We start from the raw sequence: 22,138 nt of genomic DNA, 5'->3' as shown, positions 1-22,138 counted from the left end.
GCTGGACCTTGTGATGCCACAGCCTTGTCCTGGGTACAGGATAGAGAAGTTCCTACAAGTTTCCCCTAATCCCTGGAGGGCTGGAGGGGTCGATCTGCTATTTGAGGGTCACAGTGATGTCCCTCCTTGGCTGGTGATAGGCTGAACAGCAGTGTTAAGTGTTGGCCACCTAAAGCAGGATGAAAACTGGAGCTGGAGGACAGGAGATAAATTCCAGCTGCACCAGGAGAGCTGAGGAAAGTAGTAGTTTTGCAATAGCTGGAGGCACCCTGGTTGGGAAACACTGCCCTGGGACACATGAAACGTTCTTGTTGAATTAAACCACGAAGATCCAACAACTCAGCCAACCAGACATTCATGACCCCACCCTGAGGTCTGGAGATGCTTTATTCTCTTAAGTTTAACTTTATGTGAACTGTAGATGTTTGTGGCGCCATAGGGCACGTCTTGACATTTGTACATCGTGTCCTTTTATCTAACATTATGTTTGAGAATAAATCAACAAAGAAACAACAAAGATGTTATTAAATACAGAAGGAAGCGTCGATACAAGGAGATTCCCATTGTGCCAAAATAAACTCCACCACCTGAAACCTGTATAATGAAACCCATTCAACCTTCTCATAGATAAAACCAGACGGATCTATGGCAAAGCCCTAGCTGGATTATCGGGGTGGGCTGCAATATAAGCCCTACCCCGAAAATAAGACCTAGGCCGGTGGTCTTCAACCTGCGGACCTCCAGATGTTGCAAAACTACAACTCCCAGCATGCCCGGACAGCCGTTGGCTGTCCGGGCATGCTGGGAGTTGTAGTTTTGCAACATCTGGAGGTCCGCAGGTTGAAGACCACTGACCTAGGCAATGCCCGGGCTGCAAATATTAAAAAACAAACTTTAACTTACTGTACCTTCGTCCTCCGTTCCCCCGTTGGGACGTCTCAGAGCCTTCAGCCTATCACCGGCCGCAGCAATGTCCCACCTCGGCCGATGATAGGCTGAGCGCATTGTCATGTGAGGAGCCGGACGGCTTCTTACATGACAGTGGGCTCAGCCTATCATCGGCCAAGGCGGGACATCGCTGCGGCCGGTGATAGGCTGAAGGCTCTGTGACGTTCCCATCCCCAGGAAGCAGCAAGAACAGCGGAGGGACCATGAGGCCGGTTCCTTAGCAACGGGGGAACGGAGGACGAAGGTAGAGTTAAAATTAGTTTTTTAATATTTGCAGCCCGGGCACAGGAATACAAAGTACAAGTAGTGATAATTATTTGGCGGGGGGGGGGGGGGGGGGGGGGATAAGCTGTGCTCGCGGATGACATACGATTAGTCTCCCGATGTTGGGTGCAGCGCTGGGCTGATAAACCGGTGGCGGGGGACGTTGGGGGGGGGGGCAGAGCTGCACCCATCACTTGATGATGTTGTGGGGGGGGGGGGGGGTAAATATCGTTAAATGTTGCTCAATGTACATACCGTAAATAAATAAGCCCTACCCTGAAAATAAGCCCTAGTGTGTTTTTTGTGACTAAAATTAATATAAGACCCGGTCTTATTTTCGGAGAAACACGGTATACAATTTTCTTCTTCATCACATAAGCTTCTACCAAAAATATTTGTCTTATGTAATTTTTGTTTCGAATATGTTTTGGCCAGATGTGTTACCTCAAATACCACAATTTTATTTTATCCTGTCAGCGATATTCCTATGAAGATAGTTGCAACTAATGTACTTTACATATCTACCCTGATGTTCTTATTCACACAGTCTATGATTTCAATAGAATATGATATATAATTTGTTCCTTTATATGTTAAAATTCAATAAAAAACCTTATTGAAAAGAAAAATCCCATAGACTATAATGGGATTTTCTAACGGCCATTAGGGATTTTCTATCGGCCGCTTTTCAAGATTTTTATGACGGGCATATCTAACGGAAGCATTTTTATAGTGTGAAAGCAGTCCTATATTTATGCCTTTTATACTGGATTTTTGGGAAAAACTCCCATTACTTAGTTAAATGGTTCATCAAACATAAGTTGACTTTAGTAATTTATTGTAATACAGTAATGAACATGCTTACCAAGGATCTGTGCTTGTGTTGGTGGTAAATGGCCATGTCCTGTGTTCCCCATCACGTTGCTGGCTTGTTTTTAGCAAATGGCTCTTTTTGGTTTCCGTGGCCTACCTCAGACTACAATCCCCAGGATCCTTTGTTTCAAGGTGGGAGGTGACTTATTTCCCTCTCACACATCAGTCACCCCCTTCCATTGCAGCACAGCTACGCTCAGGGGTCAAGTCCTGCAGGAACGTGTGGGAATTGAGTTCCTGCACTTTTTCCACAGCAGGAACACCATTCCTATTAGCAGGACCAGCCCTTGAGTGGAAATCATGGGCGAGTTCCTTCACTTTTTTTTCCCAGCACTTGACCCCTGGCTACACTCCCTTTGATCACATGACGTGTCCGACATCCCGACACAGAAGCTGTGGATCTATGTAAAGATAAACGCATGCACGTGTGCGCTGGTAACATCATCAGATGTCTAGCTTAATACACTATAGATAAAGCAGCCAAGCCCCCTTTAGGCACCAGACTTGTGATGTATTTTCTCGGGCCACACAGCAATCTGGGAAAAATTAGAGACAACACTCATTTTATATAGACACACATCCCATTGACCTTAGGGCTCCTGGTGCATTCTGGGTTGGCAGCCTAGGCAAATCAAGTAGCAAAATTGTCTACTTCTTCCTATGGAAAGAACTTGCGATAAACCGCATCATTCGTATTTATTGTTGTCCTTGGAACTGATGTGTACAGATGGGCGTTTCTGGTTTGGCTGACATTACTAGTCATGCTGACTTTCAAAGTTACTAGCCATCATTTTCTTTTTTCTGGACGAGAGTATGACAAAGACATCATTGTATGTAAGAAGAAACGCAAACAAAAATTATCAAAGACTGATCAGAGAGATGTTATTCTGAACCTGGCACTTTACACTCTATATAAACTTGTGGGACTGGCAGAATCACCAGAGATCCCAGAACCTTTAGGACACTTCACATCTTCCGTCACCACACTTTGCTTCAGACATGAAGTTCGTACTTGTTCTGCTGATGTGCCTCACCACCTCGGCCATTGGGGCACGTGTAGGTAAGATAGAAACACTTTAGTGGGTACTATGCCCTGTCCTAGCTCTGGTGGCTACTGCTATCTAAAACCCAATACTAGGTAGTTTGTGTTATAGCTAATGTTATATACTTTTCTATGAAAATTGTGTCATATATATAGGCCCGCTTACTTGTAGCTAAAGCTACAGTATATGTAAGCTGGGTTCTTGGTTGCTAGTGTTCTATAGCTCCATTCATGTCTATGGGAGGGGGCGTGACGGCTGTCACGCCCCCTCCAATAGACATGAATGGAGGGGGCGTGGCATGAGATTCAGCACCCGCATTCTATGGGAGATTGCGGGGGTCTCAGCAGCGGGCCCCCTGCGATCAGACATCTTTTCCCCTATCCTTTGGATAGGGGATAAAATGTTTTTGCTCGGAATACCCCTTTAAATGTTAGAGAGGAGAGAGAGCAAAGCCTGGCCGGGTACCGCTCTTGCTCAGAAGTTTGCCAGGCTCGGCTTGTACAAGCCTGGCAACAGTGATAATAATAGCAGAAGGGATGAGGATTATTGAAAGAGCTTTAATGTTCATTCATTCATTACAAATCATACAATAAATTACAATCACACAAAGCATGACAGTACAATACACAGCACAAGTTCCCTAAACTATACACAATACCACATGCTACACTGACATTTTCGCTCCATTTAATCCTGAAAAGAGAAAAAACACCTTGTGGTAATGTGGGCCATTTCTACTAGCAAACAAGCTGTTTGATAGACTTTTCACCTTTTTGTTTTTTTAGCACGATGGGCTAATAGATATGGTAAACCTTTAAACTTTCAATGCAAAAGTTTTCAAAGCATCGGAAGCATTGAAAGGTAAGTTAAATGGGCGCTTTCTAATATACTTCATAAGAAAAAAATGATTTCCTTTGTATAGAAATAAGGAAAAATTATGAAAAAAAAGACCACTAGTGTCATAATCCTGTCTGGATGCAGCGTCATCTTTTTCCCAGCTGAAGCGCAGGTTGGGACAAAGTCCAGGAAGTGAAGGTGGAGCTAGCACTCCTTTTGTGCTCACTCCTGTCCTGTTTATCATATTCTGACTGAAAACAGAGAGGAGGGGGTTACAGAGCAGCCTGCAGTGATTGGATGAAGAGACACAGCACAGCAGACTCAGGGAGGAAGAGAACGCATGGTGAGGGCGGGCTCAGTGCTTAACTGGGACACCCCCCTTTCTGAGCAGTGGATGTCAGAATGAGTTAGCAGCAGAACAGAGGGCTTTGTGAGCCAAATACAGAAGCTAGACACATAAAGACATGTAAAGCATCTGTATGACCTAGTGATTAACATGTAGATGATAATTTTTTTTCTGTTATATGACAGGTGTTCTTTAATGAAAATATAGTTTGGGGTGGCAATCGCTAACAGTCCCAATTTCGTCAGCTGGATACTGAGCCCAAAAAAAATTAATAATTGTCGATGTATGCCCTTTATGAAGGAAAACTGAATTTAAAGGAAATGTCCTACACAGGTCTATGTTCTACAAATGTATTTTACCACACCTGGAAATGTGTCATGTGGCAGATAAACTGGAATGTCCCCCCCAAACACACACACACCTAAATCTTTTTAATTGCTTTATTAAAGTGTACCTGTCATTTAACAAAAACTTTACTAGGGACATGTAAAAGGTTTTCCTAGCATTACAAGTGTACACAAAAAAAAATGTATGCATAAAAAACTACTACACCTTTGCACTCATTTAGGAAGATGTAAGTTATACACTCACCATATTGTCTTTGGTGGTAGAGTACAGGCAATCTCCAATAATTATTATTGAGTGTGTACAGGGATAGGGAATAAGATGTCTAGGGGGCGGAGTACTCCTTCAAAGTGTTTGGAACAAACTGTCCCGAACGCAGGAGCCGGCACCGGAAGCTCGTGACGTCATACCCCCGCCCTCTCATGATGTCACACCCTGCCCCATCAATGAAAGTCTAGGGGAGGGGCGTGGTGGCTGTCACGCCCCCTCCCATAGACATGCATTGATGGGGTGGGGCTATGACATTACGAGCTGCTGGCTCCAGCGTTTGGAACAGTTTGTTCCAAACGCTGAGCAGCGGAGTACCCCTTTAAGTGCAGATGTTCTGCCGTGTGAACCCGGCCTATGGGATCAATGAGGCATCACTCCTATACTTCAGGCCCATATAACAACTCCCATTTCTAAAACAACAGAGAAGGGAATGATATTTTCTCACTAGCTCACTCTGGCTATCAAGCAGGAGCGCCTGGACCCCCAATGATTATGACCCTCATGATAGACATGTGGTTAACTATTAATGTGTTCAAAAATAATTAATTAATAAAAAAAAAAAAAAAAAAAAAAATAAAAATAGACTAATTTTCGGCCTCCTGTATGATATTTACAGCTCTTATCGTGCTGATCGTAAGGACCGTGTCTGGGACTTCAGCTGCAAGAGCACCTTCAGGAAACCTAGTTCCTGCTACTGGTCCAGCTATGTCAATGATTTTAAGCAACGGATAGAATACGCATGTCCAATTGGCTCAGTGCTAAGCGGTATGAGCAGCTACCATGACGACGGCCAAGAAGACAGAAGGTAAATCACAGGGTAGTCACTACACGAGATCTAGAACTTATATGTAGATACCAGGGCTGTGGAGTTGGTAGATAAATGTTCCGACTCCGCAGTTTTTTGTACTTCCGACTCCACTGTATTAATATGCAAATGTATTTTATACATTCCTTGAAGGAAAGAAAGGCAACATACCTGTCATTACCACAGGACTACTGGCTGGGAAGCCAACAGTCTACTGTATTGAACAGTTTGTGTGCTGATCTGCTGCTGAAGATAGGGCATTTATTATAAAACATGATTTCCCTAGTAGAATCCCATAGTCATGTTTAGGGGCGGAGTACCCCTTTAAACTTTAGACATCTTATCCCCTATCCAAAGAATAGGGGATAAGATGTCAGATCACCAGGGTCCCGCTGCTGGGGACCCCCGGGATTGCAGCTGCGGCACCCCACTATCATTACTACACAGAGTGAGTTCGCTCTGTGCATAATGACGGGCGATACAGGGGACGGAGCAGTGTGACATCATGGCTCCGCCCCTCGTGACATCACGCCCCTTTAATGCAAGTCTATGACAGGGGGTGTGACGACCGCCACGCCCCCACCCATAGACTTGTATTGAGGGGGTGGGCAGTGACGTCACGAGGGGCAGAGCCATGACGTCCCCTGTATTGCCAGTCATTACGCGCAGAACGAACTCGCTCTGTGCAGTAATGATAGCGCGGTACCGCAGCTGCGATCCCGGGGGTCCCCAGCAGCGGGATCATGGTGATTTGACATCTTATCCCCTATCCTTTGGATAGGGGACAAGATGTCTAGTGGCGGAGTACCCCTTTAAGCTAACAACCGAGTCTATAAGTTTTTATAGCCTTAGCTGAATGGCAGCAGTTTTTCCAATGGTTTACAGCTTCAGTCTTGAACTATTGACCCTCCATTCCCTTCACTTCTACAAGTGTCTCCAGTCCTGCAAAAAACATATTTTTTTAATCCCTTATCAGTGAGAGGCTAGGTTACCCATGGGTTCCCTGTAACAGCAGAACACAACACTATGGAAAGTATAAGTATTGCCGCTCCTAATTGTGCGTTGCGTGCCATATAGTAAAGCACATGAAAAGCTTCTACACGGTCACTTAACGTGTTCATTTTGCGGTTACGTGAGGCACTGCATGCATTGGTCCTTATTCTTAAAGTAGAGAAGTCTTTAATTATAACTTTTTGTGAATTGGAACATTTAAGCTTTTTTTATTTTTTGATTCCAATCTAAATTTAGTAGGAGTCAGAGTCGGTGCATTGTTTGCCAACTCCGACTCCAGGTACCCAAAATTTTGTCCAACTCCTCGACTCCGATTCCTCAGCCCTGGTAGATACGTCTCTACAGTCCTGGTTTTCTCAGTGCTCTTCCACAACCTATGCAGATCTATATAAGGGTATGTTCATACTGCAGATTTTCTGAAATTCCACAGAAAATTCCGTTCAGCAAAGCTTGCTGAACGGAATTGCGGAATTCTGCTGGAATTCTGCCGGAAGTCGGGCAGAATTTCTGTGTTCTCGGAACATAGAATTCAGCCGAAATTCAAGCCCTATTGATTTCAATGGGATCCCGCCGCGGAATTCCGCAAAATATAAGACTGATTGTATATGCCTGCTGCAGAAATTCTGCTGTCTTAAAGGGGTACTCTGACCATAAACATCTTATCCTCTATCCAAAGGATAAGATTCCTGATTGCAGCTATCTCTGTGCAGCACCCAGCTTTCATTTAGAACGTTTGGAGCGGGCGACGGGGGTCGTGACATCACAGCCAAGCCCCTCGCGACATCACGCCCCCTCAATGCAAGTCTATGGGAGGTGGCGTGACAACCGTCACTCCCCCTCCCATAGACTTGCATTGAGGGGGCGTGGTCGTGACGTCACGACCCCTGCCACTAACGGGATACTCCGCTGGAAAACATTTGTTTTTAGATCAACTGGTGTCAGAAAGTTAAACCGGTTTGTAAATTACTTCTATTTAAAAAATCTTAATCCTTCCAGTACTTATCAGCTGTTGTATGCTCCAGAGAAAGTTCTTTTTTTGAATTTCCTATTCTGTCTGACCACAGTGCTCTCTGCTGACACCACTGTCCATGTCAGGAACTGTCCAGAGTAGGAGCAAATCCCCATAGCAAACCTATCCTGCTCTGGACAGTACCTAAAATGGACAGAGGTGTCAGCAGAGAGAACTGTGGTCAGACAGAAAAGACATTCAAAAAGAAAAGAACTTCCTGTGGAGCATACAGTAGCTGATAAGTACTGGAAGGATGTAGATTTTTTTTTTATAGAAGTAGTTTACAAATCTTTTCAGTTGATAAAAAAAAACAGTTTTCCAGTGGAGTACCCCTTTAACCCCTTAAGGACGCAGGACGTAAATGTACGTCCTGGTGAGGTGGTACTTAACGCACCAGGACGTACATTTACGTCCTAAGCATAACCGCGGGCATCGGAGCGATGCCCGTGTCATGCGCGGCTGATCCCGGCTGCTGATCGCAGCCAGGGACCCGCCGGCAATGGCCGACGCCCGCGATCTCGCGGGCGTCCGCCATTAACCCCTCAGGTGCCGGGATCAATACAGATCCCGGCATCTGCGGGAGTTCGCGATTAAAATGAACGATCGGATCGCCCGCAGCGCTGCTGCGGGGATCCGATCATTCATAACGCCGCACGGAGGTCCCCTCACCTTCCTCCATGCGGCTCCCGGCGTCTCCTGCTCTGGTCTGTGATCGAGCAGACCAGAGCAGAAGATGACCGATAATACTGATCTGTTCTATGTCCTATACATAGAACAGATCAGTATTAGCAATCATGGTATTGCTATGAATAGTCCCCTATGGGGACTATTCAAGTGTAAAAAAAAATGTAAAAAAATGTAAAAGTAAAAGTAAAAAAAAAGTGAAAAATCCCCTCCCCCAATAAAAAAGTAAAACGTCCGTTTTTTCCTATTTTACCCCCAAAAAGCGTAAAAAACATTTTTTATAGACATATTTGGTATCGCCGCGTGCGTAAATGTCCGAACTATTAAAATAAAATGTTAATGATCCCGTACGGTGAACGGCGTGAACGAAAAAAAATTTTAAAAGTCCAAAATTCCTACTTTTTTAATACATTTTATTTAAAAAAAAATTATAAAAAATGTATTAAAAGTTTTTTATATGCAAATGTGGTATCAAAAAAAAGTACAGATCATGGCGCAAAAAATGAGCCCCCATACCGCCGCTTATACGGAAAAATAAAAAAGTTATAGGTCATCAAAATAAAGGGATTATAAACGTACTAATTTGGTTAAAAAGTTTGTGATTTTTTTTAAGCGCAACAATAATATAAAAGTATATAATAATGGGTATCATTTTAATCGTATTGACCCTCAGAATAAAGAACACACGTCATTTTTACCATAAATTGTACGGCGTGAAAACGAAACCTTCCAAAATTAGCAAAATTGCGTTTTTCGTTTTAATTTCCCCACAAAAATAGTGTTTTTTGGTTGCGCCATACATTTTATGATATAATGAGTGATGTCATTACAAAGGACAACTGGTCGCGCAAAAAACAAGCCCTCATACTAGTCTGTGGATGAAAATATAAAAGAGTTATGATTTTTAGAAGGCGAGGAGGAAAAAATGAAAACGTAAAAATTAAATTGTCTGAGTCCTTAAGGCCAAAATGGGCTGAGTCCTTAAGGGGTTAAAGGGACATCTCATTTTCTCGTCACTCTTGGGGAACTCCAAATCGGGACAGGGCAGGTCATAAAATGTCCAGCAATTTATAATTCAATTGTCAGGAGGTAGTCGAATATAAAATGACCAGATCGAACATGATTTTACCTGCACAGGTGGAGTTTCTTTTGCTGTCGGGGAAAGGTACAAAGGCGAAACTGTCAATGGAGCAGCTACGTGAATGACTTTGAGCAGGAATTTACATGGAAAGCTTCTTCAAGTCGCTACCTGGTTGGGATTTCCAGTTACTATGACAATGAACACAAGTACGTACATTATAGTGGTATAGTTATAAAAAAAAAAAAATGGTGCCAAGACTGCTGTCAATCACACTAAAGCTCCACCCACATTCAGCTGTTTACCTTGTAAACAATAGGACAGAAAACCTATGTCTTTAAATCACATGCACAGTTGTCCATTACTTATTATAAAAACAAACAAAATGGTCCAGCGCTTGTATCGGTGAAATTACGAGGATTTATTGCACAGAATAGGGTACAGGTACAAACAAGGTGACGCGTTTCGGCTGCTAGCAGCCGAAACGCGTCACCTTGTTTGTACCTGTACCTTAGTCTGTGCAATAAATCCTCGTCATTTCACCGATACAAGCGCTGGACCATCTTGTTTGTTTTTATACTACCTGGAAGTGGTCTGAGACGCTCGGGGCTGCACAGGGAGAGCGGGACGTTGCAGCATATTGGAATTACTTATTATAGTATGACAGAATCCTGCTCGAAAGAAGCATAAGGTGTATGCCAGTGCTTTCCAACCAGGGTGCCTCCAGCTGTTACAAAAGTACAACTCCCAGCAAGCCCAGAGAGGCAAAGACCTGTCTGCCTCCTTCAGAGGATCTATACTTTCCCCAAAAGGTAAATTAAGGCTTCCCTCTCATCTCAGCAGCCTTTGGCTGTCTGGGAATGCTGGGAGTTGTAGTTTTGGCAACAGCTGGAGACACCCTGGTTGGAAAACACTGGTACAGTGACCCCCCGACATACGATCATTTCAACATACGATGGCCTCTCAGAGGCAGCATCAACATACGATGCTTTTGGATGTTTGGGCCATCGCATAAACGGCTATCCGGCAGCGCAGACTGCTTCAGCTGCCACCGGATAGCCATTTACGGTTCCCCGTGTGGTCCGCTGACGATCACTTACCTGTCCTCGGGGCTCCGTCGCATTCTCTTCGGGATCCCCTGCATCGTCGGCGCTCTCCATCGTCGCCATAACGTTGCGCACACGCCGTCCTGTCGTCCAATAGGAGCGGCATGCGTAGCGACGTGATGGCAGCGACGGAGAGCGAGGATGCCTGGGAAGCAGAGGCCTTGTGGAGCGTCAGGGACACCCCGGGGACGCGGCGACAGCGATGGAGAGCGACATCCAGGGCAGCGTTGATGGTCCGGAGCGGCGGGGACAGGTGAGTACAACTTCCTATACCAGTGGTCTTCAACCTGCGGACCTCCAGATGTTGCAAAACTACAACTCCCAGCATGCCCAGAAAGCCGTTGGCTGTCCGGGCATTCTGGGTGTTGTAGTTTTGCAACATCTGGAGGTCCGCAGGTTGTAGACCACTGTCCTATACTTTACATTGCACGGATCCCTCAACATACGATGGTTTCAACAAACGATGGTCCATTTGGAGCGGATTACCATCGTATGTTGAGGGACCACTGTATATGCAAACAACCTCTACCCATCCTAGGCTTTTTCTTGTTGGCATCAAACCACCAGTGCCCATGATAAAGGGAAGGTGCATACACAGAAAAAGTATGAAACAGGCCCCCATTATGGCAGCAGGCTTTGCCACCCAGGACATAGCTGTTTTGATTCCCCTTATAAACCTTTTCCATTGCCCCTAAGGCAAATCCACCACCACTATTTTCACTAATAGAGCTCAGTGCCATCTGTGAGGAGAAGAGGACCTGCAGGGTACTAAGCTCTTCATATGGACCCGCTGGAGATTTTATGCACCAAGGCTTGGGTCACACGGGGTGCACCCACAGCGTATTTCATGCTGCGGATGCGCCGACAGGTTGGCGACCACTGCTTTATAGTATGTATGGGCACAATCCGATTCGGCCATCTCTATGGGGGAGATTTATCAAAACCGGTGGAGAGGCAAAGTTGCCCATAGCAACCAATCAGATCGCTTCTTTCATTCTTCACAGGCCTTGATAAAAAAATAAAGCGATCTGATTGGTTCCTATGGGCAACTTTGCCTCTCCACAGGTTTTGATAAATCTCCCCCTATGAGCCCCATAGTGTTGCTATGGACAACCCTTTGACAATCTTTTACAGGGCACCGTTTCATTCCGGGACAAAGCCCATTGCCAATAATAACTTTCAGAGCAGCGCTGCGACTGCGTCCATGAGGCTGATCGTCTCCGTTAGAATTAAAAGCCAAACTCAATATTACTTTGTGACTTCATACAACCTATTAGTGAAAACTGAAGCTTCTGCTTTATTTTGCAGAGACCGAAGCTGGACATTTGCCACATGTGAAAAGTGATGAGCTGCTGTCCTCCAGGTGGAGCTACTGAGCACAAAGAGACCGTAGATCAGTGATTCCCAACCTGGGTGCCTCCAGCTGTTGAAAAACTGCTCTGCTGAGCAGGTCATAATCATAGTTGGGCCTGTATTCTGTAACAATCCCATCTATGTTATAGATTGTAACAACAAAGTCTTGAAATAAATGATTAAGAAAAAAGACGAAACACATTCTTGCTCACTAAAATGATCAATTGTTCCTCACACCAGACCTCATCCCTATATCTCCGCCCTGTATATAATGTAAATACAGACAGTACTGCCGCCCTGTATATAATGTAAATACAGACAGTACTGCCGCCCTGTATATAATGTAAATACAGACAGTACTGCCGCCCTGTATATAATGTAAATACAGACAGGACTGCCGCCCTGTATATAATGTAAATACAGACAGTACTGCCGCCCTGTATATATTGTAAATACAGACAGTACTGCCGCCCTGTATATAATGCAAATACAGACAGTACTGCCGCCCTGTATATAATGCAAATACATACAGTACTGCCGCCCTGTATATAATGTAAATACATACAGTACTGCCGCCCTGTATATAATGTAAATACAGACAGTACTGCCGCCCTGTATATAATGTAAATACAGACAGTACTGCCGCCCTGTATATAATGTAAATACAGACAGTACTGCCGCCCTGTATATAATGTAAATACAGACAGTACTGCCGCCCTGTATATAATGTAAATACAGACAGTACTGCCGCCCTGTATATAATGTAAATACAGACAGTACTGCCGCCCTGTATATAATGCAAATACAGACAGTACTGCCTCCCTGTATATAATGTAAATACAGACAGGACTGCCGCCCTGTATATAATGTAAATACAGACAGTACTGCCGCCCTGTATATAATGTAAATACAGACAGTACTGCCGCCCTGTATATAATGTAAATACAGACAGTACTGCCGTCCTGTATATAATGTAAATACAGACAGTACTGCCGCCCTGTATCTAATGTAAATACAGACTGTACTGCCGCCCTGTATCTAATGTAAATACAGACTGTACTGCCGCCCTGTATATAATGTAAATACAGACAGGACTGCCGCCCTGTATATAATGTAAATACAGACAGTACTGCCGCCCTGTATATAATGTAAATACAGACAGTACTGCCACCCTGTATATAATGTAAATACATACAGTACTGCCGCCCTGTATATAATGTAAATACAGACAGTACTGCCGCCCTGTATATAATGTAAATACAGACAGGACTGCCGCCCTGTATACAATGTAAATACAGACAGGACTGCCTCCCTGTATACAATGTAAATACAGACAGGACTGCCTCCCTGTATACAATGTAAATACAGACAGGACTGCCGCCCTGTATATAATGTAAATACAGACAGGACTGCCGCCCTGTATATAATGTAAATACAGACAGTACTGCCTCCCTGTATACAATGTAAATACAGACAGTACTGCCGCCCTGTATATAATGTAGATGTAGTTACAGACAGTACTGCCATCCTGTATATAATGTAGATGTAGTTACAGACAGTACTGCCGCCCTGTATATAATGTAGATGTAGTTACAGACAGTACTGCCACCCTGTATATAATGTAGATGTAGTTACAGATATAACTACCGCCTGTATATAATGTAGATGTAGTGAGAACTGGTGAGAACGGTTTAAACCCCGTTAATGGGATCAGGGCATACAGGTACACCCTGCCTCCTTAAGGAGTCTGGATTCAGGGCGTACCTGCGTCGTTAACAGGTTAAAGGGGAACTCCGGTGGAAACAAGTGGAAAACAAATGTTTTCAAATCAACTGGTGCCAGATAGTTAAACATATTTGTAAATTACTTCTATTAAAAAATCTGAAGCCTTCCAGTACTTATCAGCTGCTGTATGCTACTGAGATAGTTGTGCAGGTCTTTCCAGTCTGACCACAGTGCTCTCTGTTGAAACCTCTGTCCATTTTAGGTACTGTCCAGATTAGAAGCAAATCCACATAGCAAACCTATCCTGCTCTGGACAGTTCCTGACACGGACATAGGTGTCAGCAGAGAGCACTGTGGTCAAACTGGAAAGAACTGCACAATTTTCTCTGTAGTATACGCAGCTGATAAGTACTGGAAGGATTAAGATTTTTTAATAGAAGTAATTTACAAATCTGTTTAACTTTCTGACACCAGTTGAATGGAAAAAACGTTTCCCACTGGAGTACCCCTTTAAGGCTTTGTTCACAAGTCGGAATGTCCACACAAAAAAAAAAAATATCCATGCGGACAGTCTGCAGATGCCTGCATAACATGCTGGTGCTAGGACCGCATGGGAATGCGTTCTGTACGGAGTCCGCAGAAAGAATGGACATGTTCCTTCTAAGGATCGACCGATTATCGGTTTGGCCGATATTATCGGCCGATATTCACGATTTTGGACATTATCGGCAACTACCTTGAACCAAACAAAGATCGTCATAAGGTTCAATCGTGATCTAGGGTAGGCTGAGGAAAACAAAGGAAAGAGGGGGGTGGTTGATCTACAATTTATAGGTTAAAATGCGTCCACATTACAGCTCTCTGAACCTGGCTGTGGCTATTACTACGACAAGATCCTCCAAGTACGTCAGGAATGCTTCATTATGGAATGAATAAGCCAACAAGATACATAAATAGAATTCACGTTTATTTACAAGCCTCTCGACCGTCGCATTAACGGGAAGACCCAATACACCTGCAGAGGAAAGAAAACAGTATTAAAATACATATACAAGTGTAGACTGATACTCCCAACCCCCCCCCCCCCCCCAATTGTCATATTCAGAAAATATCTAGACCCCCAAAGGACAACAATGCTATTCACTGTGACCCCCTATTCTGGTAATGGTAACTAAAGGGGCTTCCAGTAACGAGACCCTACAATCAGAAACAGGACTTTATTAACCCCTTAAGGACGCAGGACGTAAATGTACGTCCTGGTGCGGTGGTACTTAACGCACCAGGACGTACATTTACGTCCTAAGCATAACCGCGGGCATCGGAGCGATGCCCGTGTCATGCGCGGCTGATCCCGGCTGCTGATCGCAGCCAGGGACCCACCGGCAATGGCCGACGCCCGCGATCTCGCGGGCGTCCGCCATTAACCCCTCAGGTGCCGGGATCAATACAGATCCCGGCATCTGCGGCAGTGCGCGATTTGAATGAATGATCGGAGCGCCCGCAGCGCTGCTGCTGGGATCCGATCATTCATAACGCCGCACGGAGGTCCCCTCTCCTTCCTCCGTGCGGCTCCTGCTCTGGTCTGTGATCGAGCAGACCAGAGCAGGAGATGACCGATAATACTGATCTGTTCTATGTCCTATACATAGAACAGATCAGTATTAGCAATCATGGTATTGCTATGAATAGTCCCCTATGGGGACTATTCAAGTGTAAAAAAAAAAGTAAAAAAAATGTAAAAGTAAAAGTAAAAAAAAAGTGAAAAATCCCCTCCCCCAATAAAAAAATAAAACGTCCGCTTTTTCCTATTTTACCCCCAAAAAGCGCCCAAAAAATTTTTTATAGACATATTTGGTATCGCCGCGTGCGTAAATGTCCGAACTATGAAAATAAAATGTTAATGATCCCGTACGGTTAACGGCGTGAACGAAAAAAAAAAATAAGTCCAAAATTCCTACTTTTTTAATACATTTTATTTAAAAAAAAAAATTATAAAAAATGAATTAAAAAGTTTTTTATATGCAAATGTGGTACCAAAAAAAAGTACAGATCATGGCGCAAAAAATGAGCCCCCATACCGCCGCTTATACGGAAAAATAAAAAAGTTATAGGTCATCAAAATAAAGGGATTATAAACGTACTAATTTGGTTAAAAAGTTTGTGATTTTTTTTAAGCGCAACAATAATATAAAAGTATATAATAATGGGTATCATTTTAATCGTATTGACCCTCAGAATAAAGAACACACGTCATTTTTACCATAAATTGTACGGCGTGAAAACGAAACCTTCCAAAATTAGCAAAATTGCGTTTTTCGTTTTAATTTCCCCACAAAAATAGTGTTTTTTGGTTGCGCCATACATTTAATGATATAATGAGTTATGTCATTACAAAGGACAACTGGTCGCGCAAAAAACAAGCCCTCATACTAGTCTGTGGATGAAAATATAAAAGAGTTATGATTTTTAGAAGGCGAGGAGGAAAAAATGAAAACGTAAAAATTAAATTGTCTGAGTCCTTAAGGCCAAAATGGGCTTAAGAGTCATGCCCGGACAGCTGCTGTGAGTTGTAGTTTTGCAACAGCTGGAGGCACCCTGGTTGGGAAACATTGCCATAGGCCTTATGTATATCCTCCCCTCTCTCCCTGTGGAAACCCCCTTTATATATGCATTACACCAAACAGGCCATTGATTTCAATGGATGTTGTATAGAGATGAGCGAACTTACAGTAAATTCGATTCGTCACAAACTTCTCGGCTCGGCAGTTGAGGACGTATCCTGCATAAATTAGTTCAGCTTTCAGGTGCTCCGGTGGGCTGGAAAAGGTGGATACAGTCCTAGGAAAGAGTCTCCTAGGACTGTATCCACCTTTTCCAGCCCACCGGAGCACCTGAAGGCTGAACTAATTTACGCAGGATACGTCATCAACTGCCGAGCCGAGAAGTACGTGACGAATTGAGTTTACTGTAAGTTCGCTCATCTCTAATGTTGTGTAAGGTGCCAGGTACACACCAGATGAGGTAACTACATTGCAGATTTGTAAGACTGTTACATCTTATTCTTACTGTAAAGAGCGTCACTCTTCGTCTTCGGGGAGTATTCCCAGCTCCTCGTCAGTCCACTGTGAGGGGTCTGGATATGGAAAGTGACCCTAAAAAAGAAAAGTAACATTATAAAAAGAAAACCCTTGTGGATTCTCACCAATTCTCAACATTATGTCTGATGTCATCGCGGTCATTTGTAGGTTATTAAATAACATATGAGGTAGTGGCGTCTCCTGGGCCATTGCATAGAAATAATCCAAGAAAACATCACATTTTCTTAAAGGGGTATTCCAGGAAAAACACTTTTTTTTTATAACACATATTATATATATATATATATATATTATATATATATTATATATATATTATATTATATATATATTATATTATATATATATTATATTATATATATATTATATTATATATATATTATATTATATATATATTATATTATTATATATATTATATTTATATATATATTATATTTATATATATATATTATATATATATATATATATATATATATATAAATAAATCAATCAACTGGCTCCAGAAAGTTAAACAGATCTGTAAATGACTTAAATTAAAAAATCCTCATCCTTCCAGTACTTATGAGCTGCTGAAGTTGAGTTGTTCTTTTCTGTCTAAGCGCTCTCTGATGACACCTGTCTCCGGAACTGTCCCCATAGCAAACCTCTTCTACTCTGTGCCGTTCCCGAGACAAGCAGAGATGTCAGCAGAGAGCACTGTTGCCAGACAGGAAAAAAAAAAAAAACAACTCGACTTCAGCAGCTAATAATTATTGGAAGGATTAAGATTTTTTTAATAGAAGCAATTTACAAATATGTTTAGCTTTCTGTAGCCAATTGAGATATAGAGATATATTTTATATAAAAAAATAATAATAATCCAAAAAGTTTAACAGATTTGTAAATTACTTCTATTAACAAATCTTAACCCTTCCAATAATTATCAGCTGCTGAAGTAGAGTTGTTCTTTTCTGTCTGGCAACAGTGCTCTCTGCTGACATCTCTGCTTGTCTCGGGAATTGCATTCGGCGATCGGACAGCGAGGAGGCAGGTAGGGGCCCTCCCGCTGTCCTGTAAGCTGTTCGGGATACCGCGATTTCACCACTGAGCTAACCGGCATGGTTTCACTTTCATTTTAGAACGCCGCGTCTAAAGGGTTAATAGCGCACGGCAGCGCGATCAATGCCGCGCGCTATTAGCAGTGGCTCCGCGTTATAGATCGGAAGCAGACTCAGGGCGTACAGGTACGCCCTGGGTCCTTAACAGGTTAAAGCAGAAAAGTTTTCCCTTATGTTAATAGCCGAAGTTCTTCATTTACCCTTTATTACCAGTAGCGTTGCTAGAGAGTGACGGGGAGGAGGGGCGTACCGCATCGGGTGACACCCTGACTGCGACTAAATAGCTGCACTCCAACTATCCCGCAACAACCCCTCCACCCTCCTCAGAAATAAAAAAAAATATATTAAAAACATACTATGCCGCACCATGAATATCTGTATTCTGGAGGCTTTTTTGTTTAATTTGGAATACATATGCAAGTTAAATGGAGATGCAACTTTTTTCTTCATAAATAGCGACGATCGCATTTGATAAACACATGACCATTGCAAAGTAAAAAAATAAAAATAAAAATTACTACGTGAGCAGATATCGTATATACTCGAGTATAAGCCGACCCGAATATAAGCCGAGGCCCCTAATTTCACCCCAAAAACCCAGGAAAAGTTAGACTCGACTATAAGCCTAGGGTGGGAAATACATCATCCGCCCCCCCCCCCCCCGTCATCATCCAGACCCCCATCACCAGGGTGAGCTTGTCCGGGCCATCTATGCTGCAGGGACCGTCCGTTGGGGAGGGTTAGTCATTCCGGGCTGTCCATCTTCACCGAGAGGCCCTCTTCTCCGGGCCGGCCCCGGACTAGTGACGTTGCATTGACGACGACGCACGGGGATGTTCATGCGCAGGTACGTCTGCTGTGAACGGACATCCCTGTGCGTCATCGTCAAGGCAACGTCACTAGTCCGGGCCGGCCCGGAGCAGAGAAAAGGGCCTCCCGGTGAAGATGGACAGCCCTGAACGACTAACCCTCCCCACCGGACGGTCCCTGCAGCATAGATGGCCCGGACCAGCTCACCCTTCCTTCCCGCCGAGGGGAGGGGAGTAGAAAACTTAAAGGGGGGTCTGGATGATGACGAAGGCCGCAGTGGTCTTCAACCTGCGGACCTCCAGATGTTTCAAAACTACAACTCGCAGCGTGCTGGGAGTTGTAGTTTTCATCGGGAGGTCCGCAGGTTGAAGACCACTGAAGACGGGATTGACAGGCGGAGAGTTCACTCGAGTATAAGCCGAGGGGGTCGTTTTCAGCACGAAAAATCGTGCTGAAAAACTAGGCTTATACTCGAGTATATACGGTAAGCAAAAATCAAAAAGTCGCAGCATGTATAGAAAAGTTGCACGTGCAGCTTGATAAATCTCCTTCATAGTGGTTAGCAAAATTAGCTTTCTGTATGATGGAAAATTATAATTTAATTTGGGACAGGTTAGAGGTTGTCAGAAATTATTTCACACTGCTCCTATAGTTTAAAGGGGTACTCCGCTGCTCAGCATTTGGAAAAAACTGTTCTGAACAGTTTGTTCCAAACGCTGAGCAGCGGAGTACCCCTTTAATGATGTCTATGTCTGTACAGGGGATTTGGAACTTTGTATCAGGAAGAAAAAAAAAAAAACTGTTAAGATATAATAAAGGGGTTATTTGAAGAAGAGAACCTAACACCTATCCACAGATCACTGTACTTTGCTACCTTCAGAAGTCCCATAGAATTGTGTTTCCTAAGCAGGGTGTCTCCAGTTGTTGCAAAACTACAACTCTCCGCATGCTGGGAGTTGTAGTTTTGTAACAGCTGGAGGCACCCTGGTTGGGAAACATTTCCCTAGAGAGTGGTGGTCCAGCATGCATTCTTCAATTCTATTCATTCAGCAGACAAGGGACCCCTATTGTCATCAGTGGGGGTCCCAGCAGTCAGACCCCCGACCCCCTGAAGATATTAATCACGTATCCTGATACAGAATACTTTCCAACCTCAGAATAACCCCTTAAAAAGACAATAATCACCACGGAATGAGGAACCAAATCTCCAAAAGAATAACCCAGCAGATACTTACAAAAACTGCATCAGGCTCATGCCAAAAATGCCAGAGAATCCAAAACCACATGAAGCCCATGAGCAGCTCGGCCTGAAACTTCTGGGACTTGGTCACTTCCATCATCTGTCTGTAACGTGGCGCTATATGAACCTCTCCCCCGGCACTAAAGGACACGAGAAAAAAAGTAAATAAATCAATCCTAAGTATTTTACAATTAAATCATCAATGGCTTCAAAAATACATCTAAAATACAAAAACACTTGATTATAAATATCCTACCATTTAATGCATACAACCCCTACGTGTCTCCATGGTTACAGACTACAAATCAACTGCGTAGTCTGAACATGTGGCTGCTTTTCTGAGTTCAATGTCTCACAGTGCAGCTCAGCAAACCGTTAGCGATAACAGTGCTCGCACTGATTCACGGCCATTGCGTATGCGCCGCTTCCGCAGTTTAATACGCCTGCGGCTACTGCATATGAGCTGCTTTCAGGGTACACCCAAATGCGGTGTGCGCCACTTTTTCACAGCCACACCCATCTTAGACTGTGGAAGCGGCGCAGTAGCTGCGGCTAGGGGCAAGCAGGCAGGCAGATCTTTACGGATACAGTCATCCCTCAACTTACAATGGCTTCAACATACAATAGTTTCAACACACAATGGTCTTTTCTGAACCATCGTAAGTTGAAACCAGACTCAACATACAATGTACAGACCCCTGTATTACTGAAGCGTATGCACCGACTGGTGTCTGGTAGCGCCCTCTACAGTACAGGGAAGTATTACGTGTTATGTACTCTTTACCTGTACCAGGGTTAGCTGCTCCTTTGGACACCAGGTGAGGGCGACTCCATGTTACTTTTTTAGGACATTGCGGGTTCTGTACAGGACCCTGAAGAAGCTCCTGTCTTCTACATAGACCAGTGTTTCCCAAGCAGGGTGGCCCCAGCTGTTGCAAAACTACAACTCCCAGCATGCCCGGACAGCCAACGGCTGTCCAGGCATGCTGGGAGTTGTAGTTTTGCAACAGCTGGAGGCTCCCTGCTTAAGAAACACTGAAAGACAGTGATTACAGCTCCCAGCAGATCTTTATTACTTTTATATGTAAGGATTTGCTTTATCTGTATTAGTTATCTACTTATTTTTCTTTAATCCTCACTTTTTCCTATTTTTGGATGATATTTTGGTGCCTTTAGAACCAATTACAAGGTTTCCATAGAGTTCTGGTCTCAACATACAATGGTTTCAACATACAATGGTCGTCCCAGAACCAATTAATATTGTAACTTGAGGGACCACTGTATTCATTAGCTGGGCAGACAGAGGACGAAGCAGTGGTGATGTCATCATGCATTGGGGGGGGGGGCTTGGGAACGCCCCCTGCGCACCAAATCTGGTGATTTGCATATACCGAAAATAAAGTATACCAGACGTACGGATCTACGGACCTGGCGGTGGTAATTCTCATCGTCATCAATATCACCCGCACTACAAGCCTATACCAACGGGTTAGCGCGGGCGATACTTTTGAGAGATTCCCTTTAAATGGGCACTGTCAGATCCAAAAACTTCCCCTCCCCATATCAAAGCTGAAGGCTGTCCAGGCATGCTGGGAGTTGTAGTTTTGAAACAGCTGGAGTCACACTGTTTGGAAAACACTCGTGTATAGTAACAAAAACAGCAGTTTTCGTCCAGAAACAGCGCCACTCTTGTCCTCAGGTTGTGAGGGAAATTACAGCTTAGCTCCATTAACCTCAATGCAAGCGAGCTGCAATACCGCACACAACCTGAAGACAAGAGTGGCGCTGTTTCTGGAAGAAATCAGTTATGTTTTAATAACTTCTGTAAGGTTTCCATTCAATGACAGCTAGCAGAAGAAAAAAAGAAAGGTACAAGGTCACACGTTATTATTAAAAAAATAAATAAATAATAATAAAAATAATCTACCACTACCCAGAATCCATTTCACCCTCCCTCTATAAAGGTCCCCAATAACTATGTCCCCCCCCCCTCCTCCTCTTCTCCAGCCTCACTCACTTGCGAACCCCGGTTCTCCTCTTCACCACGCCGCTAAAAAGACGGCTTCCAGCCCTCAGGGCTCCCCCAAACCGCACGAGCGACGCCATGACACCGGAGCAATGTCACCTTCCGCCAGGACAGCCCGGCCACCGATAATTGGCTGCAGCCGCTGTTACTAAATCTCGCGAGAATTCCTCCGC

At 43.9% G+C, this 22,138-nt stretch overlaps 2 protein-coding genes across 2 annotated transcripts; one reads left to right on the top strand and one right to left on the bottom strand.

The window, feature by feature from the left end:
- Positions 1–3,689: 3,689 nt before the first annotated feature.
- Positions 3,690–12,244, top strand: LOC130267584 (hemagglutinin/amebocyte aggregation factor-like). Its single transcript, XM_056517589.1, has 3 exons — positions 3,690–5,731; positions 9,573–9,722; positions 11,928–12,244. The coding sequence occupies exons 1-3, from the start codon at positions 5,694–5,696 to the stop codon at positions 11,962–11,964; spliced, it is 225 nt and encodes a 74-aa protein (XP_056373564.1). The 5' UTR covers positions 3,690–5,693; the 3' UTR covers positions 11,965–12,244.
- Positions 12,245–14,508: 2,264 nt separating this feature from the next.
- NDUFB2 (NADH:ubiquinone oxidoreductase subunit B2) lies at positions 14,509–22,115 on the bottom strand. Its single transcript, XM_056517588.1, has 4 exons — positions 21,957–22,115; positions 19,935–20,079; positions 16,764–16,849; positions 14,509–14,712 (listed from the first exon to the last, which is right to left on the bottom strand). The coding sequence occupies exons 1-3, from the start codon at positions 22,043–22,045 to the stop codon at positions 16,775–16,777; spliced, it is 309 nt and encodes a 102-aa protein (XP_056373563.1). The 5' UTR covers positions 22,046–22,115; the 3' UTR covers positions 14,509–14,712; positions 16,764–16,774.
- Positions 22,116–22,138: the final 23 nt, after the last annotated feature.

The sequence above is a fragment of the Hyla sarda genome, chromosome 4, assembly GCF_029499605.1.
Source record: "Hyla sarda isolate aHylSar1 chromosome 4, aHylSar1.hap1, whole genome shotgun sequence".
Classification (NCBI taxonomy): Eukaryota; Metazoa; Chordata; class Amphibia; order Anura; family Hylidae; genus Hyla; species Hyla sarda.
The sequence above is the reverse complement of the archived record's forward strand: the minus strand, read 5'-3'. Positions and strand labels throughout refer to the sequence as shown.